Below are 27,318 nucleotides of genomic sequence, written 5' to 3'. Positions count from 1 at the left end.
CAACATTAAATTATCAGTATACCCATTTACTCAAAACATATTTCCCTCCCTCCAAACAGTCCCAGCAATAAATAAAATAGCATTAAAGTTTAATAAATATAACCATTTTCCACAACCATCCCCAGCAATAAATAATTCATATTCACATGTAATAAATAGCCCTCCTCCCCAAAATCAACCTCATATCTGAATTGATAGCCCTAAACCACCCCAGCATTAAATTAAATTAAAGGTTCCTTCACCTCACCTTAAATAATTAGCCCCCATCTACACTCCACCAATATATAGCCTACCTCCCTCACTATATTAAGATCCTTCCTCACCTCACATATTATATTAAAATACTGCACGCACACACGCACACTATATTTAAAATATTGCAGACACACACGCACACTATATGGACATGGCCAAAAATACACAAGCTCACTATATGAACATGGCCAAACACACACTATGTTAACATGGGGTCACACACACACACACACACACACACCATATTAACATGGTGACATACTACATTAACATGGGTTCACTAACGCACACACTACATTAACAAGACCATTCACTATAATAACATGGGGCCACACACACACACACACACACTATATTAACATGGGGCCCCACACGCACACTATTTTAACATGGGGCCACACACACACTATAAATAAAATACTGCGCGCACACATGCACACTATTTTTAAAATATTGTGGACACACACGTACACTATATGAACATGGCCAAACACACACAAGAACACCATATGAACATAGCCAAACACACACTATATTAACATGGCCACACACTATATTAACATGCGGCTACACACACACACACACACACAAACACACACACACTACATTAACATGGCCACACACTATATTAACATGGGGCCACACACACACACACACACACACACACACACTATGTCAACATTGACACACACACACACTATGTCAACATGGACACAAACACACTCACTATATTAACATGGGGACACACACACAATATTAACATGTGGACACACACAGACACACTTACCTTGTTACATCCGATCCAGCCATCCGCATGACAGCCAGAGCAGCAGCACCTCCTTCCTGCGCACTGCTCAGCGAACGGAAAATCAGTGACGTGTCGCCTATGCAACTAATCACATGGGACGGCACCACGTGACAGGTGACGTCCCATGTGATTACTTGCATTGGGTGCACATCACTGAGTCTCTGTCTGCCGAGCAGAGCGCAGGGAGGTGCTGCAGCTCGGGCGGCCTTGTGGACCGGCCCATCTAGCTATCGGCCCTTCTGGTATTTGCCAGAAGTGCCAGATGGCCAGTCCGGCCTTGACGCAGAGTATCGGTACTGGAATGCTGGGTCCCAACCTCAGAACATCTGGATAACGGATTAGATTGTCTAATCTGTAGGTCACAGGAATTGCCGCAGGTAAGTAGGTGTCAAAACAGGATCTTGGAGCAGTAATGTTTTATTAGCTCAAGTATTCCTAATAACAGTTACAGATATTAAAATACTACATTGTCAAACAGAGCTCCTTTTTATACAGATTCTGACACAAGTCCTGGCAGGGGATAAACCAGCCCCCTATTCCGACCAGACACCAAATTGTCTGATATCACATCAGATGATTTAACATCAGGATGTGATATTTCTCTAGACGTGAAGTTAATGCAATTTACATTAAAATTTAGCATAAAATTCACAGCAATATGTGATATCCTACATAACTTGCATCCTGAGTTTACATTGTTCAGATGGGTTCATGTCTCTCTAACAAGAAGTGACAACATGTAACAACCTCTTGCTGGGCCTTCAGGTTAAACCAGGTTTTTGTCACTTCTGCGATGAAAAGACTTACTTAGCATTTCCTGCTTTCAGCAAACAAGACTTTCCCTGACCTGGCATAATATATTAGAAATCAATACATTTCCTATACCAAAATACACACAATATGAAAAAATACCAGTACATTTTAAATGAAATACAGTGGTGCCCTGAACCCTTAATTAAAGTAAATATCTAAAATAAGTTATTTATAAGTGATCCACCCACACAATAATGCACTGATGATCTGGTGTATACACTTAGACTGGGCCAAGGATTAAAAAGTACAATAAACTGTGAGAAACAGGTGATGGATAAAAAGTCCTCAGTCCAGTGGGTCCCCGTTTCATCATAGTTCCTTTATGGATTCAGAAATCATTTGGATAAAGCCAATTATACAGGTAAACATTGCAAATAACAATAGCAAGAACCATCATTATAACTCAAAATATTCAACAATTATCACCCCACAGCATTCTCCAGTACCCCAGTGATACAGCTCTCCATCTGTGAGCACGGCCAAATCTTCACTCCTCTACCAAATGTTAAAGTCCTATTTTATTGTCTCCTTGCTTTTGGCAGGATCACAGATTCCCGGAAGCTTTTTCTGTTGTTTCTGTACAGCGATCACTATTCAAATACTTTCAACGCCATAACCCCTAGGTAGCTACTCTTACCCCCAGCTGGCACCCCCAATTGGCTGTCTTTGGAGAGTGACGAGAACATCATTGGCTTAGCAGTGTTTGTCTCCAATGTATGATGCTCCCTGGAATACCTGTGATGCTGGCTCCAGGTTGTCTACTGGGGAAGAGGAAAAATAATTTGTCTTTACATTTCCATACGTAAGAACTTCACCACTTCAATATGTAATTGCCCTGTTCTCTTCCCTTGTTCACTTGTTCCAAGTGAGTGGCCTACAGAAAAGGGGTTGACGTGATTGTCCAATAAAGGTGTAATAGCATGTAAATTCGGTATTCATCATCATCATCATCATCATCATCAGTTATTTATATAGCGCCAACATATTCCGTAGCGCTTTACAATTGGGGACAAACGTAATAAACTAATAAACAAACTGGGTAAAACAGACAAAGAGGTGAGAAGGCCCTGCTCGCAAGCTTACAATCTATGGGACAATGGGAGATTGACACATGAGGTTAAGTATACATTTTGCATCTTGGCCCAGCCAGACTGCAAAGGTAGGGTGACTCATAAGCTAAATGATCCTGTCACACAATAATGTTGGTCCGGGGGTAGTTGTCTTGTGTGAAATTGTGTAACAGGCTAAAGGTAGTGAGGTTAAGATGGTGGTTGAGGAATATTATACGCTTGTCTGAATAGGTAGGTTTTCAGAGAACGCTTGAAAGTTTGTAGAACAGAGGAGAGTCTTATTGTGCGAGGGAGAGAGTTCCATAGAGTGGGTGCAGCCCGAAAAAAGTCCTGTAACCGGGAATGGGAGGATGTAATGAGGGTGGATGAGAGACGCAGATCTTTTGCAGAACGGAGTTGCCGAGTTCGGAGATATTTTGAGACAAGAGAGGAGATATATGTTGGTGCAGCCTTGTTGATGGCCTTGTAGGTTAGTAAAAGTATTTTATATTGGATTCAGTAGAAGACAGGCAGCCAGTGTAGAGACATACAGAGTGATTCAACAGAGGAATAGCTATTTGCAAGAAAAATCAGTCTTGCCGAAGCATGCAAAATAGATTTTAGGGGTTTGAGTCTGTTTTTGGGAAGACCAGTAAGGAGGGAATTGCAATAGTCAATGCGGGAGATGATTAGTGCATGAATTAAGGTTTTAGCAGTGTCTTGTGTGAGATATGTGCGGATTCTGGAAATGTTCTTTAGATGTATGTAACATGATTTAGATATAGAGTCAATGTGGGGAACAAAGGATAGGCGTGAATCAAGGATTACACCTAGGCAGCGAGCTTGTGGGGTGGGATTTATGGTCATGTTATCAACAGAGATAGAAATGTCAGGTATGCTCTTGTTGGCGGGTGGGAATATTATTAACTCTGTTTTAGAAAGATTAAGTTTGAGTTGACGAGAGGACATCCAAGATGAAATGGCAGAAAGACAGTCAGTTACACGAGACAACACAGATGTCGAGATATCAGGAGAGGATAGATAGATTTGGGTATCATCCGCATAGAGATGATACTGAAAGCCAAAGGAACTTATTAGATTTCCAAGAGAAGCGGTATAGATAGAGAACAGCAGAGGACCTAGCACCGAGCCTTGTGGTACTCCAACTGATAGGGGAAGCGGAGCAGATGTGGCTCCAGAGAAATTAACAGTGAAAGAGCGATTAGAGAGGTAAGATGAGAACCAGGATAGAACTGTGTCTTGAAGACCTAGGGATTGCAGCGTTTGTATGAGAAGAGAGTGGTCAACTGTGTCAAATGCAGCCGAGAGATCAAGGAGAATTAGGAGAGAGTAATGGCGTTCAGTCTTAGCAGTGATCAGATCATTAACAACCTTGGTCAGCGCAGTCTCTGTGGAGTGTTGAGAATGAAAGCCTGACTGAAGAGGATCCAACAGGTTGTTTGCGGAAAGAAAGCGTGTGAGGCGAGTGTAGGCAAGTCTCTCTAGAAGCTTGGAGGGGCAAGGGAGCTGAGAGATGGGACGGTAATTTGAGAGAGAGTTTGGGTCGGAGTTTTGTTTTTTTAGAATAGGAGTAATCACTGCATGCTTGTATAGTGATGGAAAGATGCCAGTAGAGAGTGAGAGATTACAGATTTGAGTTAGAGGTGAAATGAGCACAGAAGACAGGGATCTACCAATTTGCGAGGGAATAGGATCAAGAGGACAGGAGGTAGAGTAGGAAGATAAGAAGAGCGTAGAAATTTCCTCTTCATTTGTGGGGTCAAATGAAGAGAGGGTGTCAGAGGGTAGTGGGAAGGAAATGAGCTGATGGCTTGTTGAGGAAGAGGATACCATTTCTAGTCTGATCTTATCAATCTTGTCCTTGAAGTAGGTAGCAAGATCCTGAGCACTGATAGTAGATGGAATGTTCGGGGTGGGAGGATTGAGAAGATGATTAAATGTATTGAAAAGGCGTTTGGGTTAGAAGCCTGAGCATAGATAAGAGATTGAAAGTATGTTTGTTTTGCAGTGTCCAGAGCATTTCGATAGGAGTGGTAGACAGAAGTATATGTGAAGAAGTCATTAGAGCTTCGAGATTTACGCCAGTGACGTTCTGCTTTACGGGACAGTTTTTGAAGATTTCGTGTTGCTTTGGTGTGCCACGGTTGACATCGAAGTCGACGTGTAGTATGAAGTGTCGCTGGAGCCACTTGATCAAGGGCCGTTGCTAAGGTTAGGTGAAAATGAGGTACTGCCATCTCAGGGGATGAGAATGTAGAGATAGGGGAGAGAAGGTGTTGGAGAGAGGTGGAAAACTGTTGAAGATTAATAGAATTCAGATTTCTACGAGTATGAGGAGGCTTGGTTGAGTTAGACAGTAGAGAGGTTAGAGCAGTGGGGGTGAGAGTGTAGCTGATAAGGTGATGATCCGAGAGGGGGAAGGGTGTATTAATAAAGTTAGAAACTGAGCATAGTCTAGAGAAAACAAGATCAAGGCAGTGGCCATCCTTATGAGTAGATGATTCAATCCACTGGGAGAGGTCAAGTGAGGATGTTAGAGAGAGTAGTTTGGAAGCAGCTTTGGAAGGTGGGTTATCAATGGGGATGTTGAAGTCACCCATGATGATGGTGGGGATGTCTGAAGATAAGAAGTGAGGGAGCCATGCAGAGAAATCCTCAATAAATTGTTGGTGTGCTCCAGGGGGACGATAGATCACCGCAACACGTAGGGAGAATGGATTAAAAATGCGAATAGCATGTACTTCAAAAGATGTGAACGTGAGTGATGGGACATTTGGTAGAACTGTGTATGTGCACTGTGGGGAGAGAAGTAGTCCAACCCCACCTCCTTGTCTGCCTTCAGGTCTGGAGGTGTGGGTGAGATGGAGGCCACCATGTGAAAGTGCTGCAGGTGAGGCAGTGTCTGATTGCATGAGCCATGTTTCTGTTATTGCCAGAAGGTTGAGGTTTTTTGAGAGGAAGAGATCATGAACGGAGGTAAGTTTGTTACAAACAGATCGTGCATTCCAAAGGGCACATTTAAAGGACTTGGGAAGAGAGGGTAGACAGGTGATGTGTTTGAGGTTTGCTATAGAACGGTAGTGTTCTGATGTATGTGTGTGTGAGGAGTGTGGGGGACCTGGATTAGGTGATATATCACCAGCTAATAGAAGCAGAGTGAGCGAAAGATAGGCAAGGGGATTGTAAGATGTGTGGCCTTTTATTTTCTGGCGACAGGTGGAGGCTGTACTTGTTAGAGATAATAAATAGGACAACAGTTCATGGGTGTTAAATAGAGGTGAGTGGAGTAATGCAGGTGCAATATGAACAAATTTGTGTGTTGGTGGAGGGGTGAAAGATGACACAGTCCTAAAGATCATGCCATGAAATGAGACTAAGAAAAGCAATTTGTGAAACATTGTGAAAAAAGGGGTAAAAGCAAAAAGCAAGGATATTTTAAGAATTACCTATTAGCAGTATTCCATATAAATAGACAAGTAGTGCAGAAATAGGCTGTGGCAGATGTTGCTTATTGCTGGGAGTTAAAGCAAGTCAAATGTAGTCCAATGTTTGTCCAACTGTGTTGTCTAACTGTGCATTTTCGTCCACTTTGTGAGAAAATCCCACTTAGTGCAGAAATCACACACGTCTAACCCCACATACGTCTCCCCATAGAATGAAACTAAGATGTAGTCAGTCTAATTTAGGAATACACTACAGATGTGCTAATTGGTCAGCTAATCAAAGGAAAAGAAAACATTTGTGGGAAAGGATAGAGGAGGCCAGATACCTATCATAAATTAGACAGCAATAAAAGACTGTGCCAACCTAAGTTTAAACAGATAACAGCTTCCAATAACATACTTAAACACAGATTGCAGGGATGAAATTCACAGAATAATGATCAGAGTAGTAGTAGCAGCATGGATGAACATACTTAAACACAGATTGCAGGGATGAAATTCACAGAATAATGATCAGAGTAGTAGTAGCAGCATGGATGAACATACTTAAACACAGATTGCAGGGATGAAATTCACAGAATAATGATCAGAGTAGTAGTAGCAGCATGGATGAACATACTTAAACACAGATTGCAGGGATGAAATTCACAGAATAATGATCAGAGTAGTAGTAGCAGCATGGATGAACATACTTAAACACAGATTGCAGGGATGAAATTCACAGAATAATGATCAGAGTAGTAGTAGCAGCATGGATGAACATACTTAAACACAGATTGCAGGGATGAAATTCACAGAATAATGATCAGAGTAGTAGTAGCAGCATGGATGAACATACCTGAAGATGAAAAGAGAAGAGAAAGATGAGGATTAGTTGCTGTGTTGTCTAACTGTGCATTTTCGTCCACTTTGTGAGAAAATCCCACTTAGTGCAGAAATCACACACGTCTAACCCCACATACGTCTCCCCATAGAATGAAACTAAGATGTAGTCAGTCTAATTTAGGAATACACTACAGATGTGCTAATTGGTCAGCTAATCAAAGGAAAAGAAAACATTTGTGGGAAAGGATAGAGGAGGCCAGATACCTATCATAAATTAGGCAGCAATAAAAGACTGTGCCAACCTAAGTTTAAACAGATAACAGCTTCCTATAACATACTTAAACACAGATTGCAGGGATGAAATTCACAGAATAATGATCAGAGTAGTAGTAGCAGCATGGATGAACATACTTAAACACAGATTGCAGGGATGAAATTCACAGAATAATGATCAGAGTAGTAGTAGCAGCATGGATGAACATACTTAAACACAGATTGCAGGGATGAAATTCACAGAATAATGATCAGAGTAGTAGTAGCAGCATGGATGAACATACTTAAACACAGATTGCAGGGATGAAATTCACAGAATAATGATCAGAGTAGTAGTAGCAGCATGGATGAACATACTTAAACACAGATTGCAGGGATGAAATTCACAGAATAATGATCAGAGTAGTAGTAGCAGCATGGATGAACATACTTAAACACAGATTGCAGGGATGAAATTCACAGAATAATGATCAGAGTAGTAGTAGCAGCATGGATGAACATACTTAAACACAGATTGCAGGGATGAAATTCACAGAATAATGATCAGAGTAGTAGTAGCAGCATGGATGAACATACCTGAAGATGAAAAGAGAAGAGAAAGATGAGGATTAGTTGCTGTGTTGTCTAACTGTGCATTTTCGTCCACTTTGTGAGAAAATCCCACTTAGTGCAGAAATCACACACGTCTAACCCCACATACGTCTCCCCATAGAATGAAACTAAGATGTAGTCAGTCTAATTTAGGAATACACTACAGATGTGCTAATTGGTCAGCTAATCAAAGGAAAAGAAAACATTTGTGGGAAAGGATAGAGGAGGCCAGATACCTATCATAAATTAGACAGCAATAAAAGACTGTGCCAACCTAAGTTTAAACAGATAACAGCTTCCTATAACATACTTAAACACAGATTGCAGGGATGAAATTCACAGAATAATGATCAGAGTAGTAGTAGCAGCATGGATGAACATACTTAAACACAGATTGCAGGGATGAAATTCACAGAATAATGATCAGAGTAGTAGTAGCAGCATGGATGAACATACTTAAACACAGATTGCAGGGATGAAATTCACAGAATAATGATCAGAGTAGTAGTAGCAGCATGGATGAACATACTTAAACACAGATTGCAGGGATGAAATTCACAGAATAATGATCAGAGTAGTAGTAGCAGCATGGATGAACATACTTAAACACAGATTGCAGGGATGAAATTCACAGAATAATGATCAGAGTAGTAGTAGCAGCATGGATGAACATACCTGAAGATGAAAAGAGAAGAGAAAGATGAGGATTAGTTGCTGTGTTGTCTAACTGTGCATTTTCGTCCACTTTGTGAGAAAATCCCACTTAGTGCAGAAATCACACACGTCTAACCCCACATACGTCTCCCCATAGAATGAAACTAAGATGTAGTCAGTCTAATTTAGGAATACACTACAGATGTGCTAATTGGTCAGCTAATCAAAGGAAAAGAAAACATTTGTGGAAAAGGATAGAGGAGGCCAGATACCTATCATAAATTAGGCAGCAATAAAAGACTGTGCCAACCTAAGTTTAAACAGATAACAGCTTCCTATAACATACTTAAACACAGATTGCAGGGATGAAATTCACAGAATAATGATCAGAGTAGTAGTAGCAGCATGGATGAACATACTTAAACACAGATTGCAGGGATGAAATTCACAGAATAATGATCAGAGTAGTAGTAGCAGCATGGATGAACATACTTAAACACAGATTGCAGGGATGAAATTCACAGAATAATGATCAGAGTAGTAGTAGCAGCATGGATGAACATACTTAAACACAGATTGCAGGGATGAAATTCACAGAATAATGATCAGAGTAGTAGTAGCAGCATGGATGAACATACTTAAACACAGATTGCAGGGATGAAATTCACAGAATAATGATCAGAGTAGTAGTAGCAGCATGGATGAACATACTTAAACACAGATTGCAGGGATGAAATTCACAGAATAATGATCAGAGTAGTAGTAGCAGCATGGATGAACATACTTAAACACAGATTGCAGGGATGAAATTCACAGAATAATGATCAGAGTAGTAGTAGCAGCATGGATGAACATACTTAAACACAGATTGCAGGGATGAAATTCACAGAATAATGATCAGAGTAGTAGTAGCAGCATGGATGAACATACTTAAACACAGATTGCAGGGATGAAATTCACAGAATAATGATCAGAGTAGTAGTAGCAGCATGGATGAACATACTTAAACACAGATTGCAGGGATGAAATTCACAGAATAATGATCAGAGTAGTAGTAGCAGCATGGATGAACATACTTAAACACAGATTGCAGGGATGAAATTCACAGAATAATGATCAGAGTAGTAGTAGCAGCATGGATGAACATACTTAAACACAGATTGCAGGGATGAAATTCACAGAATAATGATCAGAGTAGTAGTAGCAGCATGGATGAACATACTTAAACACAGATTGCAGGGATGAAATTCACAGAATAATGATCAGAGTAGTAGTAGCAGCATGGATGAACATACTTAAACACAGATTGCAGGGATGAAATTCACAGAATAATGATCAGAGTAGTAGTAGCAGCATGGATGAACATACTTAAACACAGATTGCAGGGATGAAATTCACAGAATAATGATCAGAGTAGTAGTAGCAGCATGGATGAACATACTTAAACACAGATTGCAGGGATGAAATTCACAGAAGAATGATCAGAGTAGTAGTAGCAGCATGGATGAACATACCTGAAGATGAAAAGAGAAGAGAAAGATGAGGATTAGTTGCTGTGTTGTCTAACTGTGCATTTTCGTCCACTTTGTGAGAAAATCCCACTTAGTGCAGAAATCACACACGTCTAACCCCACATACGTCTCCCCATAGAATGAAACTAAGATGTAGTCAGTCTAATTTAGGAATACACTACAGATGTGCTAATTGGTCAGCTAATCAAAGGAAAAGAAAACATTTGTGGGAAAGGATAGAGGAGGCCAGATACCTATCATAAATTAGGCAGCAATAAAAGACTGTGCCAACCTAAGTTTAAACAGATAACAGCTTCCTATAACATACTTAATCACAGATTGCAGGGATGAAATTCACAGAATAATGATCAGAGTAGTAGTAGCAGCATGGATGAACATACTTAAACACAGATTGCAGGGATGAAATTCACAGAATAATGATCAGAGTAGTAGTAGCAGCATGGATGAACATACTTAAACACAGATTGCAGGGATGAAATTCACAGAATAATGATCAGAGTAGTAGTAGCAGCATGGATGAACATACTTAAACACAGATTGCAGGGATGAAATTCACAGAATAATGATCAGAGTAGTAGTAGCAGCATGGATGAACATACTTAAACACAGATTGCAGGGATGAAATTCACAGAATAATGATCAGAGTAGTAGTAGCAGCATGGATGAACATACTTAAACACAGATTGCAGGGATGAAATTCACAGAATAATGATCAGAGTAGTAGTAGCAGCATGGATGAACATACCTGAAGATGAAAAGAGAAGAGAAAGATGAGGATTAGTTGCTGTGTTGTCTAACTGTGCATTTTCGTCCACTTTGTGAGAAAATCCCACTTAGTGCAGAAATCACACACGTCTAACCCCACATACGTCTCCCCATAGAATGAAACTAAGATGTAGTCAGTCTAATTTAGGAATACACTACAGATGTGCTAATTGGTCAGCTAATCAAAGGAAAAGAAAACATTTGTGGGAAAGGATAGAGGAGGCCAGATACCTATCATAAATTAGGCAGCAATAAAAGACTGTGCCAACCTAAGTTTAAACAGATAACAGCTTCCTATAACATACTTAAACACAGATTGCAGGGATGAAATTCACAGAATAATGATCAGAGTAGTAGTAGCAGCATGGATGAACATACTTAAACACAGATTGCAGGGATGAAATTCACAGAATAATGATCAGAGTAGTAGTAGCAGCATGGATGAACATACTTAAACACAGATTGCAGGGATGAAATTCACAGAATAATGATCAGAGTAGTAGTAGCAGCATGGATGAACATACTTAAACACAGATTGCAGGGATGAAATTCACAGAATAATGATCAGAGTAGTAGTAGCAGCATGGATGAACATACTTAAACACAGATTGCAGGGATGAAATTCACAGAATAATGATCAGAGTAGTAGTAGCAGCATGGATGAACATACTTAAACACAGATTGCAGGGATGAAATTCACAGAATAATGATCAGAGTAGTAGTAGCAGCATGGATGAACATACTTAAACACAGATTGCAGGGATGAAATTCACAGAATAATGATCAGAGTAGTAGTAGCAGCATGGATGAACATACCTGAAGATGAAAAGAGAAGAGAAAGATGAGGATTAGTTGCTGTGTTGTCTAACTGTGCATTTTCGTCCACTTTGTGAGAAAATCCCACTTAGTGCAGAAATCACACACGTCTAACCCCACATACGTCTCCCCATAGAATGAAACTAAGATGTAGTGTGATTGTCCAATAAAGGTGTAATAGCATGTAAATTCGGTATTGTTTTCTTAAATCACTTTCTGTTCTGCTGATCAATGGTCAACCCGTTTTCAGTACACACATAAAAAGATGCAGACCGGTGACTAATGGAGAAGTTTGTAGCTGTATTTCCCTCTTGAAGTGGTAGCAGGTGTCTGACTTATAAGGGAAACTCATCAGCTCTTTTGGTCTCCAGTACCACCTTTATGCCGATGACACCCAACTCTACCTTTCCTCTCCCAATCTCTCTTCCTCCCTCCTCTCCAGGGTGTCTGCCTGCCTCTCTGCCATCTCCTCCTGGGTGTCCTCTAGATTCCTCAAACTTAATCTCGCTAAAACCAAACTTATTTTTTTTCCTCCCGCTCATTCCCCCTCCCCTTCCGACCTTTCTATCTCTGTTCTTAACTCCTCTATTTCCCCTGTTCCTCAACTTCGCTGCCTCGGTGTCATCCTTGACTCCTCTCTCTCTTTTGCTCCTCACATTCTCTCTCTCGCCAAATCCTGCCGCTTCCAGCTGCGGAATATCGCACGCATTCGGCCCTTCCTCTCCCAAGATGCCACTAAGGCTCTTGTCCACGCTCTTATCATCTCCCGCTTGGACCACTGCAACCTCCTCCTTACCGGCCTCCCCCGCACTCATCTCGCTCCCCTTCGCTCTGTACTCAATGCAGCCGCTCGGCTCATTTTCCTTTCTCGCCGCTCCTCTTCTGTCTCCCCCCTATACCAATCCCTTCACTGGCTCCCCTTCCCCTACAGAATAGTGTTCAAGCTCCTCACACTTACTTTTAAGGCCCTCTCCAACTACACTGCTCCCTACATCTCAAACCTCATTTCCATCCACGCTCCATCCCGCCCTCTGCGTTCGGCTAATGACCGTCGCCTCACCTCCCCCCTGGTTACCTCCTCCCATGCTCGCATCCAAGACTTCTCCCACGCTGTCCCCCTCCACTGGAACCAGCTCCTCTGCTCCATCAGAACATCCCCCAACTTGTCCAGCTTCAAACAGGCCTTAAAAACCCACCTCTTCCTCAAAGCCTTCCAGTCCCCCACCTAACCGACCTCCTTCCAGCCTCCCACCTACCGCCCTCCCTATCCTGCCCTCCTCCTGCCTCCCTCCTCGTCATTCTCCTCTCCCCCCTCTCCCTCTCTGCGTTCTCCTCCTTTTCTCCTCCTACCCTTGTGTCTCTGTCTGTCCTACCCTCCCCTTAGATTGTACGCTCCTTCGAGCAGGGCCTCCTCTCCTCCTGTTCTCCACCACCTTAACTCTGCTCTCCAGCTCCCTGTCTCCTCCGTGAGGTCCTCCTGCCCTTCTGCCCCTCTAGCTTCACAGCTGGGGGCTCTAACCTTTCATCTAGCTGTACTTTGAGCTTCTGAGTTACTGTGCTTTTTGTTAACTGTACCGTGCTGCCTCACCCTGTATCGTGTTTCTGTATGTCCCTGTACGGCGCTACGGATACCTAGTGGCGCCTTATAAATAAAAATTAATAATAAAAATAATAATTATATATATATATGTATATATATATATATATATATATATATATATATATATATATATATATATATATATATATAGGCAAAAAACAGGGATACTCTGCACTCTCCAAACACATAACTAATGCTGTACTAAATTCTTTTCTATATTACAAACAGGAAATGTTAGTTCCACATATTGCAATATATGTTAAGCTGACCAACTCTCGCCAAAGTCTTCCCATTCTGGTCAGTCCTATTTTATGCTATGCTATTTTATCTGGGCTTAAGGCTTACCTGCACACAGCTTTTAAATGCAAGTCTTTCCCAAGCACTAGCAACCATGGGAGACCTGGGACTCACCTGACACAAGTTGGAATTAATTAATGTAAAGAATGGGTTGCAAGAGTCATGGGACTTACATTGTATAAACAAAAACAGACATAGATCCTCTGCACTCTCCATGTACAGACTGGGGTGCAAGAGGGGGTTGCCAACATTGTATTGACAATTTATACAATGTGGGCAACCCCCTCTTCCACCCCAGTCTGTTTTTGTATATATATATATATATATATATATATATATATATATATATACCGTATATAAGCCGAGTTTTTCAGCATACTTTTGTATGCTGAAAAAGGGCACTCGGCTTATACACGGGTGAACTTACCTGGTGTCCGGTCCCTCGGCTTCAACTTCTGCATATGCGTTCCAACACAGGAAGTTCGGCATTTGGAACGCAAACTTGCGTTCCAAATGCCGAACTTCCTGTTGTTGGAACGCATATGCGTTCCACTGCCGGGTAAGTGAAACTCTCTCTCTCTCTCTCTCTCTCTCTCTCTCAAGACTGTGCGGAGAAATTGTTTTACCTGGTGGATAGTTTTGCTGAAAGCAACAAACGAAAAGTAGCAGTGTGGCCTTTGCAAATAATTTTACTCGTTCTGTGCCCAGAAATTATCCAGGACATTTCTAAGGAAGTTGTAGACGAAAACAAAATGAACAAGGTGAGAACCTGATACGTGGGAGGGATTTGCAGCATAGTTAACTTTCATGGTAAGATGGCGTTTTAGCCAATTGTCCCCATGCTTTTAGGCAGATAATCTGTGAATATAACATTTATATTAGGTTAACATGGTAAGTCATCCAATGTTAAGTTGTAGCTTTACATTTTTGACATATTCCTGGGTAAACATTACACATATAGGAAAATTGTAAGGTGTTACTCCAAAGCAAACGTGCCCTTTGTGACCTCCCACCTCAATCTGCCATGGTGGCTCACAGGGCTGAGGAATTCAATTGGTCCATAATACTTCTGTAGAATTCTGTTCTAGAACTGTTTTAGGATTATAGTACTGTACAGGGCGCTCTCTCTCTCTCTCTCTCTCTCTCTCTCTCTCTCTCAGTGCAATTACATAATGAACAAACAATACAACCACCATGTTCATACATTTATATCCCTACCCCTTTATTTAGGTTAGGTTGTACCCAATGCCAATGATTTTATAATCATTTATGAATGTTCCTTGTCATCTACTGTTATTTATGGTTTAGCTAAAAATGATTTCATAGATTGAACCTATCATTTTTATTTAGGTTTTTAAATTAGCGCTCTTTTCCACCCTAGGCTTATACTCGAGTCAATACGTTTTCCCAGTTTTATGTAGTAAAATTAGGTGCCTCGGCTTATATTCGGGTCGACTTATACTCGAGTATATACGGTATATATATATATATATATATATATATATATATATATAAAAATATATACATAAAATAATGTTGAATGAAGCCTGAGACCTCCTGTTTTGTATCCGTAAATTCTGGAAGCACTGCAAAGAACCAGTAAGCTGTGCATTTGACATTCAGAAAGAGGATAATCATAATCAAAGTCTTTAAGTACAGGCTGCTTGTGCATTTAAACCCTTGGTGTATTTTCTACCTACAAATGGGTAAATAACTACCCATTCTTCCGTTCACAGGAATGTCTGTTCAGGGTACCCAGGTGTTTTATCAGTGTACATTTCCTCATTTACTTTAATAGGCGTTTAGGCTCTTTTACAGTGAACATTTCATAACACTATACAAAATTACTTTGATTATGACCCATGGTAAAATGTTATAATCTGAGCAGCAGCATTATTAATGATGAGAGGAGATTCCCTGAGATTTACTCCTTATTGATTAATGCCAATACTCTGCTCTCATCACAGAAAAGTGTGGGGAAGAGTCTCCGAGTTAGGCATGAATACCTACCAGCTAACATGACCATGAGTTTAAAAGTGACAAGACAATGGTAAGTAGACAATGGTAAGTAGAGGCAGGGAAGTCAAAAACTCCTCTAGAAGGTTACTAATGAGGATAATTTTGCACTCTAACTTTTGGGAACCGCTAACACTAAAGACTTCCCAAGTGATGTCTGACAGTCCATCAGGAGTTATAACCTCCAACAAGCTTGAAAGCAAATTGATCCCGAATATGTACGTTGCATCACCCTTTAAGCCCCTCTTCTGGGTCTCTTGGTCCAGAAGGGGATGGGAACAAGTGGAGACATTTGTCCCAGTATGAGGGTTGGAGGGCACTATCTTGCGGAGAGTACCAGTAAGTTTGTTGTGTCCTCACGTGCCCAAGGGCTCCCTGAAGTCTGTAGTAGTGAATGATTAAACAATGGAGCCAGCAATTGTCACACAATTCAATATAATCTAAGAAAATGTCTCTAAATCCAAGATAATCATAAAATGAACCCGTTATTGTTTTTTCTATCTAGAAATGCTAACCTGCAGCCTGGGATTTTTGGCTCCTGGAATCTGGCCGTTAGTGTCCAAAATACTGCAGTTCATACTATAAGCAATACGTCACTGTACCCGTGTAATGTGCTACAAAACAAGACTAAATACAATAGTAAGTGACCATGCTGCTTTAAGCTAGGTACACACTACAGATTTTTCCACCAACTTTTTATGCCAATCGATTTTACATGCGATCGATGTTCCGATCGCTTGGTTCATGGACTGCATACACACTAGCCTTGTTTAGGACAATAAAGGGAAGAGCGGACGTCCCTTTAGCGACTTTTTACAGCCATGTTGTGGTGAGCAATAACTGTAATTTCGTACTCACTGTTGTGGATCGGTCGGAAGTTTATACACACTTCACAACGGAAACGAGATTGGAACGGAAATGTAAAACGGTACAACTAACCAAATGAGGCGTTAATCGTCCATTTGGGCAGACTTTCGACCATTGTGTCACTGCACACACTGACCCGACTTTTGAACGAGCGGTAGTATGTCGGCTGATTGAGCCGATTATTGGATGAAAACCGTGTAGTGTGTACCCAGCTTTAGAACTGAAGATATAACACTGTGATACTGCAACCCCTTTGTACTCCATATGGCAAGATCTATGGTACTTTATTACTGATGAGAGAGGGTCCCTAGGAGGGACAACCTTTCCTGACCCTACTCTCATATAAAAATATAGAACTACAAGTGTTGGCAAAAGAGGATGTCAAGTTGCCTTTGTTTTTCAATGTGCCCAGCACCCTGCTCTTGCCACACCAGCGTCTCTTCACAATAAAGATGGCAATTTAGTTCCTAGACAAGAGTGCCATAAAGTTGTTTGGATTGGGAGCAGAGACAATCTGCCTGTGCTAACCACCTGGGTGTACAAGAGTCCTGATCCTCTTTATGTCGTTCAATATGCAGCCTGCTCTGTACGGATTGTGACAAAGAGCATCTTCTTTATGACAAGGGCCAGGTGGAGAGAGAAGAGCCCGGATGGGCCATTTTAGCCTTGTAGAAACGGGGAGATGTGTCACATGCCGGGCAGATCCGACGGGGTATTGGGGAGCTTCCAGCGGGGATTCCTGGCTTCCTTATTAACAACTAGTCCAGCAATGGCCATAAAGGGTTAGGAGAGACCTTGGAGGACGGTTGTGGTGCAGAGAACCAGCTCGCTCGTCTTCTCATTTCGTATAAAAGTCTCTTTTCCTCGTTCACAGAAACAAAACGTACGAGGAAAGCTCCCCTTACACTCAGACAGGGAAGGGTTTACGTGACTGCGTATCCGCCAATAGAAACACAGAGCGGACTGTGCACACCAGCCAATCACAGCGCAGCCGGCAGTGTATATAAGAGACTTCTGCCGCCCTCTGTGGATAGTTCTTTTCTATTTGTGTACTTGTAGTGAAGATGGCAGAAACCGCACCAGTCGCTGCTGAGTCTGTTCATCTATCAGAGGGCGCCGGCAAGAAGAAGAGACAGCCGAAGAAAGCCGCAGGAGGAGCCAAGAAGAGCCCCAAACCCTCTGGTCCTAAAGTGTCCGAGCTGATCCTGAAAGCCGTGTCCGCCTCCAAAGAGCGCAGCGGGGTTTCTCTTTCCGCCTTGAAGAAGGCTCTGGCTGCCGGAGGTTACGATGTGGAAAAGAATAACACCCGCGTCAAACTGGCTGTGAAAGGTTTGGTGAGCAAAGAAACCCTCATCCAGGTGAAAAGCAGCGGCGCTTCCGGCTCCTTCAAGCTGAATAAGAAGCAGCTGGAGAGCAAAGAGAAGGCGGCCAAGAAGTCTGTGCAGCCCAAGAAGCCGGCGGCAAAGAAAGTGGCCAAATCCCCTAAGAAGCCCAAGAAAGCTCCAAGTGCGGCCAAGAGCCCGAAGAAGGTGAAGAAGCCAACGGCGTCTGCCGCAAAAAGCCCGAAGAAGGCTGCCAAGAGCCCGGCTAAGAAGGCGGCTAAGCCCAAAGCTGCCAAGAGCCCGGCTAAGAAAGCGGCTAAACCTAAAGCTGCCAAGAGCCCGGCTAAGAAAGCGGCTAAACCTAAAGCTGCCAAGAGCCCGGCTAAAAAGGCGGCTAAGCCCAAAGCTACCAAGAGTCTGGCTAAGAAAGCTGCGGCAAAGAAGTGATGGAAGAGCCGCAGCCTGATCTTTCTTAACTCCCCCCAAAGGCTCTTTTCAGAGCCACCCACCCTCTCACGATAGAGCTGTATGCACACGATATGATCTATAAGGGGGAAACACGGGAGTGAGGGGTATGTATTAGGTAACCATATACGGTCTCCAATCCTTACACTCAACCACATTTTCTGCCATAACCTTGGGTATTGCTGTGAAGAGGCAAATGTGACTTCATAGCAATATTACAGTAAGTCTGCAAACTCATGCGCTGGATTTTAAATCTAGATCGGTCTGTTGACTACACAGAAAACCACCGTTTCTCCTGCAACACCTCCTGATAATCATTATTGTGTATTGCAAACGCTGGTGGTTACAGTGCAGTCTATAACATGATCGATCTGATTGCAGATAGATTCTTCAAGGGTCACTGACATTCTCGGCAGTCTTAACCGTATTGGAACTCTCAGGTACGCACAGTTCTCGCGACGCCAGCAGTCTTTTAATTGATTCTATCCGGTATACCCACTGTCATAATGGAGAATATGCAAACTTTAACCCCTTGCATTACACCTGCCGCAGGTAACCATCTTTCCTGGCACACATTGTGAACAACTTTGGCACAAAGGATAAATAGCATTGCCGACAATACTTATGTCTCTTGGGGAATACGGTTTATTCACTCTTTTACTCATAGAAATGTAGCAAAAATATAATGCACAATAAATATTCACTTTGATACTCTATTTGTTACAGTTGAATGTATCAGTAAATTCCTTAACCAGAAGTGGAGAATTAAACATATCGGGATAACGAGGGCAAAGTTTCCCTCAGTGACCACATGAGGTCGCTCTTCGGTCAGATTAGTGTGGTTGCCAACTTCCAATTTCTGATGTTTTGTAGGAAAGAGCCAAGAATTCAAAGCGTGTTCAATTTATAAACATGAAAAAAAGAAATATACAAATTCTATGAAATGTTGTATAATAAATGTTAATGGACAAGGATTATTGTCACATTTTATTTACGTTTCTTTATGTGCACCATATCGATCAACTTGTACACCTGCATTTTCCACATCATTAAAAGTACGAATAGACCATTCAGGAAATGAATTGTTAAATGAAGTCCGGATGAAGAGCCAGATTATAGTCCCAAATCACTTGTCAGCAGCCTAGTATAGTTACAGCACAAACCACAATAATTACAGCCCGATTAGTGAGAAGATGGGTGGCTCTTAGAAGAGCCTTTGTGTTCATGTAGGACAGAGGATATTACTTGGCGCTGGTGTACTTGGTGACGGCCTTAGTGCCCTCGGACACGGCATGCTTGGCCAACTCTCCCGGCAGCAGCAGGCGTACGGCGGTCTGGATCTCCCGGGAGGTGATGGTGGAGCGCTTGTTATAATGAGCCAGGCGGGAAGCTTCCCCAGCGATGCGCTCAAAGATGTCATTAACAAAGGAGTTCATGATGCCCATAGCCTTAGAGGAGATACCGGTATCGGGGTGCACCTGCTTCAGTACCTTGTACACGTAGATGGCGTAACTCTCCTTCCTGGTCTTCCTACGCTTCTTCCCATCTTTCTTCTGGGTCTTGGTCACCGCTTTCTTGGAGCCTTTCTTAGCAGCAGGCGCTGACTTTGATGGATCAGGCATTATCAGTTCTTTCTCTCTATACACGATGCTGAAAAACTGTTTCTAACCGCCCTCAGATCGGCTTTATTTATAGGCAGCGCATGCAAATGAGGAATCACGATTTATTGGACAAATTTATCATGTGACGGGCGGTGTATTCATAACTCCACCCTTCACTTCCTGACTGGTCTGCGCATGAACCTGAGCGGCATTGGTTAGTGAAAAGCGGACCAATCACAGAGGAAGCTGTTTGTCCCTTCCAAGTATATGAAGGAAGGAGACGAGCAGAATTATACTTATATTACAGTGCTAGTATATTAGGCTGAACTGAACATGTCTGGAAGAGGGAAACAAGGCGGTAAGACCCGGGCTAAGGCCAAGACTCGCTCATCTCGGGCCGGTCTGCAGTTTCCTGTCGGTCGCGTTCACCGTCTACTGAGGAAGGGAAACTATGCGCAGCGTGTGGGAGCCGGAGCCCCGGTGTATATGGCCGCAGTACTCGAGTACCTGACGGCTGAGATTCTGGAGCTGGCCGGGAACGCCGCCCGTGATAACAAGAAGACCCGTATCATCCCCCGCCACCTGCAGCTCGCCGTGCGCAACGATGAGGAGCTCAATAAGCTGCTCGGTGGGGTGACCATCGCCCAGGGAGGTGTCCTGCCCAACATCCAGGCCGTGCTGCTGCCCAAGAAGACCGAGAGCCACAAACCGGCCAAGAGCAAGTGATTTGCCGCTGCATATTTCCACTAAAGAACCGACGTCCCTATAACACAAAGGCTCTTCTCAGAGCCACCCACGTTTTCCTATGGTAGCGGCTAAATCCCCTTCGGTCTAGGTACCCTGGCACGTCAATATGACGTCGCAGGGTCATGTGATCGCAGCGGTCACATGGTGCAAAGTGTTAGGCGGGCTGCTGAAAGTGAATGGTAGTCGGTGCAGGAGCGCCATCATTTCTTTCCGATCTTGGCTGCATTCCTGTAAAAAAAGGTAAGTAGAAGGGGTGCTAGTGTGTGAGGGGCATGTGTGGTGGATGCAGGACTGGCACAGGGGGCATGTGAGGTGGACGCAGGACTGGCACAGGGGGCATGTGTGGTGGGTGCAGGGCTGGCACAGGGGGCATGTGAGGTGGATGCAGGGCTGGCACAGGGGGCATGTGAGGTGGATGCAGGGCTGGCACAGGGGGCATGTGAGGTGGATGCAGGACTGGCACACGGGGCATGTGAGGTGGACGCAGGACTGGCACAGGGGGCATGTGTGGTGGGTGCAGGGCTGGCACAGGGGGCATGTGAGGTGGATGCAGGGCTGGCACAGGGGGCATGTGAGGTGGATGCAGGGCTGGCACAGGGGGCATGTGAGGTGGATGCAGGACTGGCACACGGGGCATGTGAGGTGGATGCAGGACTGGCACATGGGGCATGTGAGGTGGATGCAGGGCTGGCACATGGGGCATGTGAGGTGGATGCAGGGCTGGCACATGGGGCATGTGAGGTGGATGCAGGGCTGGCACAGGGGGCATGTGAGGTGGACGCAGGACTGGCACAGGGGGCATGTGCGGTGGATGCAGGACTGGCACAGGGGGCATGTGTGGTGGATGCAGGACTGGCACAGGGGGCATGTGTGGTGGATGCAGGACTGGCACAGGGGGCATGTGTGGTGGATGCAGGACTGGCACAGGGGGCATGTGCGGTGGATGCAGGACTGGCACAGGGGGCATGTGTGGTGGATGCAGGACTGGCACAGGGGACATGTGTGGTGGATGCAGGACTGGCACACGGGGCATGTGTAGTGGATGCAGGACTGGCACACGGGGCATGTGTAGTGGATGCAGGACTGGCACACGGGGCATGTGAGGTGGATGCAGGGCTGGCACAGGGGGCATGTGAGGTGGATGCAGGGCTGGCACAGGGGGCATGTGAGGTGGACGCAGGACTGGCACAGGGGGCATGTGAGGTGGACGCAGGACTGGCACAGGGGGCATGTGTGGTGGATGCAGGACTGGCACAGGGGGCATGTGTGGTGGATGCAGGACTGGCACAGGGGGCATGTGTGGTGGATGCAGGACTGGCACAGGGGGCATGTGCGGTGGATGCAGGACTGGCACAGGGGGCATGTGTGGTGGATGCAGGACTGGCACAGGGGACATGTGTGGTGGATGCAGGACTGGCACACGGGGCATGTGTAGTGGATGCAGGACTGGCACACGGGGCATGTGTAGTGGATGCAGGACTGGCACACGGGGCATGTGAGGTGGATGCAGGGCTGGCACAGGGGGCATGTGAGGTGGATGCAGGGCTGGCACAGGGGGCATGTGAGGTGGATGCAGGACTGGCACACGGGGCATGTGAGGTGGATGCAGGACTGGCACATGGGGCATGTGAGGTGGATGCAGGGCTGGCACAGGGGGCATGTGTAGTGGATGCAGGACTGGCACACGGCATGTGTAGTGGATGCAGGACTGGCACACGGCATGTGAGGTGGATGCAGGGCTGGCACAGGGGGCATGTGTGGTGGGTGCAGGGCTGGCACAGGGGGCATGTGAGGTGGATGCAGGGCTGGCACAGGGGGCATGTGAGGTGGGTGCAGGGCTGGCACAGGGGGCATGTGAGGTGGGTGCAGGGCTGGCACAGGGGGCATGTGAGGTGGACGCAGGACTGGCACAGGGGGCATGTGTGGTGGGTGCAGGGCTGGCACAGGGGGCATGTGAGGTGGATGCAGGGCTGGCACAGGGGGCATGTGAGGTGGATGCAGGGCTGGCACAGGGGGCATGTGAGGTGGATGCAGGACTGGCACACGGGGCATGTGAGGTGGATGCAGGACTGGCACATGGGGCATGTGAGGTGGATGCAGGGCTGGCACAGGGGGCATGTGAGGTGGACGCAGGACTGGCACAGGGGGCATGTGCGGTGGATGCAGGACTGGCACAGGGGGCATGTGTGGTGGATGCAGGACTGGCACAGGGGGCATGTGTAGTGGATGCAGGACTGGCACAGGGGTCATGTGTGGTGGATGCAGGGCTGGCACACGGGGCATGTGTGGTGGATGCAGGACTGGCACAGGGGGCATGTGTGGTGGATGCAGGACTGGCACACGGGGCATGTGAGGTGGATGCAGGGCTGGCACAGGGGGCATGTGAGGTGGATGCAGGACTGGCACAGGGGGCATGTGCGGTGGATGCAGGACTGGCACACAGGGCATGTGAGGTGGATGCAGGACTGGCACACGGGGCATGTGTAGTGGATGCAGGACTGGCACACGGCATGTGTAGTGGATGCAGGACTGGCACACGGCATGTGAGGTGGATGCAGGACTGGCACAGGGGGCATGTGTGGTGGATGCAGGACTGGCACAGGGGACATGTGTGGTGGATGCAGGACTGGCACAGGGGGCATGTGTGGTGGGTGCAGGGCTGGCACAGGGGGCATGTGAGGTGGACGCAGGGCTGGCACAGGGGGCATGTGAGGTGGACGCAGGACTGGCACAGGGGGCATGTGTGGTGGATGCAGGGCTGGCACAGGGGGCATGTGAGGTGGATGCAGGGCTGGCACAGGGGGCATGTGAGGTGGATGCAGGACTGGCACACGGGGCATGTGAGGTGGATGCAGGACTGGCACATGGGGCATGTGAGGTGGATGCAGGGCTGGCACAGGGGGCATGTGTAGTGGATGCAGGACTGGCACACGGCATGTGTAGTGGATGCAGGACTGGCACACGGCATGTGAGGTGGATGCAGGGCTGGCACAGGGGGCATGTGAGGTGGATGCAGGACTGGCACAGGGGGCATGTGCGGTGGATGCAGGACTGGCACACAGGGCATGTGAGGTGGATGCAGGACTGGCACACGGGGCATGTGTAGTGGATGCAGGACTGGCACACGGCATGTGAGGTGGATGCAGGACTGGCACAGGGGGCATGTGTGGTGGATGCAGGACTGGCACAGGGGACATGTGTGGTGGATGCAGGACTGGCACAGGGGGCATGTGTGGTGGGTGCAGGGCTGGCACAGGGGGCATGTGAGGTGGACGCAGGGCTGGCACAGGGGGCATGTGAGGTGGACGCAGGACTGGCACAGGGGGCATGTGTGGTGGATGCAGGGCTGGCACAGGGGGCATGTGAGGTGGATGCAGGGCTGGCACAGGGGGCATGTGAGGTGGATGCAGGACTGGCACACGGGGCATGTGAGGTGGATGCAGGACTGGCACATGGGGCATGTGAGGTGGATGCAGGGCTGGCACAGGGGGCATGTGTAGTGGATGCAGGACTGGCACACGGCATGTGTAGTGGATGCAGGACTGGCACACGGCATGTGAGGTGGATGCAGGACTGGCACACGGGGCATGTGTAGTGGATGCAGGACTGGCACACGGGGCATGTGAGGTGGATGCAGGGCTGGCACAGGGGGCATGTGAGGTGGATGCAGGGCTGGCACAGGGGGCATGTGAGGTGGATGCAGGACTGGCACACGGGGCATGTGAGGTGGATGCAGGACTGGCACATGGGGCATGTGAGGTGGATGCAGGGCTGGCACAGGGGGCATGTGTAGTGGATGCAGGACTGGCACACGGCATGTGTAGTGGATGCAGGACTGGCACACGGCATGTGAGGTGGATGCAGGGCTGGCACAGGGGGCATGTGTGGTGGGTGCAGGGCTGGCACAGGGGGCATGTGAGGTGGATGCAGGGCTGGCACACGGGGCATGTGAGGTGGATGCAGGGCTGGCACAGGGGGCATGTGAGGTGGATGCAGGGCTGGCACACGGGGCATGTGAGGTGGATGCAGGGCTGGCACACGGGGCATGTGAGGTGGATGCAGGGCTGGCACAGGGGGCATGTGAGGTGGATGCAGGACTGGCACACGGGGCATGTGAGGTGGATGCAGGACTGGCACAGGGGGCATGTGTGGTGGACGCAGGACTGGCACAGGGGGCATGTGTGGTGGACGCAGGTCTGGCACACGGGGCATGTTTTTCTTTTCACTACAAAAGTATTTAGTGATTTAAATCCATTTACACTTGTTATATTTATAACCACTATCTCTCTACATACCAACAGTCTGCTCATGCTGAACCTTTTTTTTTTTTATCTCTTTCTGCCAGGTTACCTCTGCCCTCAGGACTAGGACCCTTCTTCAAAGCTGCCCCTGGAACTCTTCAACAGAATGTCTGTCAAAAATCTCTAACTGCCGGATCCAGCTCAATGATCAGCTGTTTATTGACTAGTTAAATTACTGCTTTTGACTCGTTTCTCCCAGAACCACTTTACATAGTTTAAAAGGACACGTGTTTGAGGATTGTTATGGTTTTGTTTCTTTAAAGCATCCATTCCTCAAGCGATATTAATAAAGGAAAACACAAGAAACATGAAGACATTTTATTTCTACTCCCGAACTTCATTTTATTATCTCCCATGATAATGCCTGATGTAAAGAGTGATAGTTATGTTCTCGCTTGTTATGCCAAAAAACAGAACGTGGAATATATTAGCTAACACTTTAAATGAACATTATCAGACTTTTGAGTGTACTGTCTCATACTACATAGAGCTGAATGTTGTAATCTATATTTCACTATTTGCTAATAATAATTTAATATGTGATGTTAATAAAACATACTTAAAGCAGCATTTTAGTGTATTTGAGGTATAAGTGTTATAAACTAGGTATTTATTTCCACATTACAAATCGTACATATTTATTTTCTGTTTAAATGATTTGCTTTCACAAAATCAACGGCATTTTTATTATTGAAAGTCGGTGATTGCTGTGCCGACCAATGTCCCCTCCCCCCCCAGAAGTGGATGACACTGGAGGGGCTAACTGATCCCTCCGGCTGCATAGACCGGCACATTCATTGTCTTGAGTGTCATCCAACCGTCTGTGAAAAAGGTGCACAATAATCCAGAATGTACATTAACTTACACAGGTAGGATCACTGGCCATAACTTGGCCGGACACTGGTTTATATGTAGCACATTCTCTTTTGTGTTAAATCCACCAGACTTGGAAAAGTAGTCTTAAATCAACCCTCCACCCATCCCATGTAAAGTAGATATTTCTTACATGTGTATATGTAAGCCGTGTATAAGAAACCTTCACACTTTCCGCTTGTGTCCTAAAAACATGTCAAAATATTAGATAAATGCATAAAGTATAACAGTTCTACCAAGCAGTGTACAACAAAATATGTACATCTATAAGTTCTCTTAATTATCTTTTAAAAAAGTGACAATATAATATGCCTTTATATTTTGAGAACTAGTTGGGACACTTTCGAGTGTATTCTTCAATGCCTACATTACTTTTGCCTGTCAATAATTACTTTTTCATAGCTGTTAAAATATTAAAAATTACTCAAATTTCAAAAATATTTGGGTGTAGTGCCACGTGTAGAACACCACATCTAATGACAAGAAGGACCCAAGCATAATAAACTTTAATTGTACACCTATATTGGGAATCTAGAACTTGTACAGCGTTTTTCATATGATCCAGAATAAGAAGTGTTGTGTTTTGGGGAGGAAAAAAAAAACCATTAATTGAATTCAACTACAGTTCCCAAATAGACAATGGATGGCATGACCAGCGGACTCCCCCACTCTTGTTCTGTTACTGTGGAATAATAAGGTAAGTTTCAGGTGTTTACATCAACAGTAATGCCTACCCACTGTCAGCAGTGTCTATTTCCCTGTGTTGGTGATGCATTGCACAGTGTCATGTATTAAACCTGAGTACCCCATCCCCTGTCTCAATGTTGTTATTTAAGATATGGTGGAAGTGATCATGAAAGTGCTTGTCGCATGTACTACACCACTATATTTCAATAACGGATAGCAAGCTTCAGCCCACTATCTCTGTCAATCACATTATCATCAACATTTATTTATAGATCGCAATAAAATTTTGGAGCGCTTTACAATTGTGAACAAACATTAATAAAACAATACTGGGTAATACAGACAGACACAGGTAAGAGAACCCTGCTCAAAGCTTACAATCTTGAATGTGTTAAATATTGATACCCTATATTTTATGTATGCTTTAAGGATAAACACTAATACATGTTCACAATGAAAATGTCAATATGGACCTCACACCACAAATAAATTCAGATTCAACTGCTGAATAATAAGGATGATTATGACATCCTTACAATTGAATGTTGAGCTTTTAAAAACTTTATATTTTTTGTTAATTATCTTTTGGTTTCTATGTTTTCTTTAGATGTGTTATTATAGTAATTGAGAGCTAATTTATGGCTCTTGACCTGTACCTTACCTGACCCCTCTTCACCGCACAGGAATAAATTGTTAG

At 45.0% G+C, this 27,318-nt stretch overlaps 3 protein-coding genes across 3 annotated transcripts; 2 read left to right on the top strand and 1 right to left on the bottom strand.

The window, feature by feature from the left end:
• The first annotated feature begins 17,689 nt into the window (after window positions 1–17,689).
• On the top strand, window positions 17,690–18,571 carry LOC142149810 (histone H1.11R-like). Its single transcript, XM_075205113.1, has one exon. It carries the CDS (start codon window positions 17,690–17,692, stop codon window positions 18,392–18,394), a length of 705 nt encoding a protein of 234 aa, XP_075061214.1. The 3' UTR covers window positions 18,395–18,571.
• Window positions 18,572–19,309: 738 nt separating this feature from the next.
• On the bottom strand, window positions 19,310–20,034 carry LOC142149809 (histone H2B 1.1-like). Its single transcript, XM_075205112.1, has one exon. The coding sequence runs from the start codon at window positions 20,032–20,034 to the stop codon at window positions 19,654–19,656; it is 381 nt and encodes a 126-aa protein (XP_075061213.1). The 3' UTR covers window positions 19,310–19,653.
• A 186-nt stretch (window positions 20,035–20,220) lies between these two features.
• LOC142149808 (histone H2A type 2-B) lies at window positions 20,221–20,777 on the top strand. Its single transcript, XM_075205111.1, has one exon. It carries the CDS (start codon window positions 20,347–20,349, stop codon window positions 20,737–20,739), a length of 393 nt encoding a protein of 130 aa, XP_075061212.1. The 5' UTR covers window positions 20,221–20,346; the 3' UTR covers window positions 20,740–20,777.
• Window positions 20,778–27,318: the final 6,541 nt, after the last annotated feature.

Source organism: Mixophyes fleayi, chromosome 4 (genome assembly GCF_038048845.1).
Source record: "Mixophyes fleayi isolate aMixFle1 chromosome 4, aMixFle1.hap1, whole genome shotgun sequence".
Taxonomy (NCBI): domain Eukaryota; kingdom Metazoa; phylum Chordata; class Amphibia; order Anura; family Limnodynastidae; genus Mixophyes; species Mixophyes fleayi.
The sequence above is the reverse complement of the archived record's forward strand: the minus strand, read 5'-3'. Positions and strand labels throughout refer to the sequence as shown.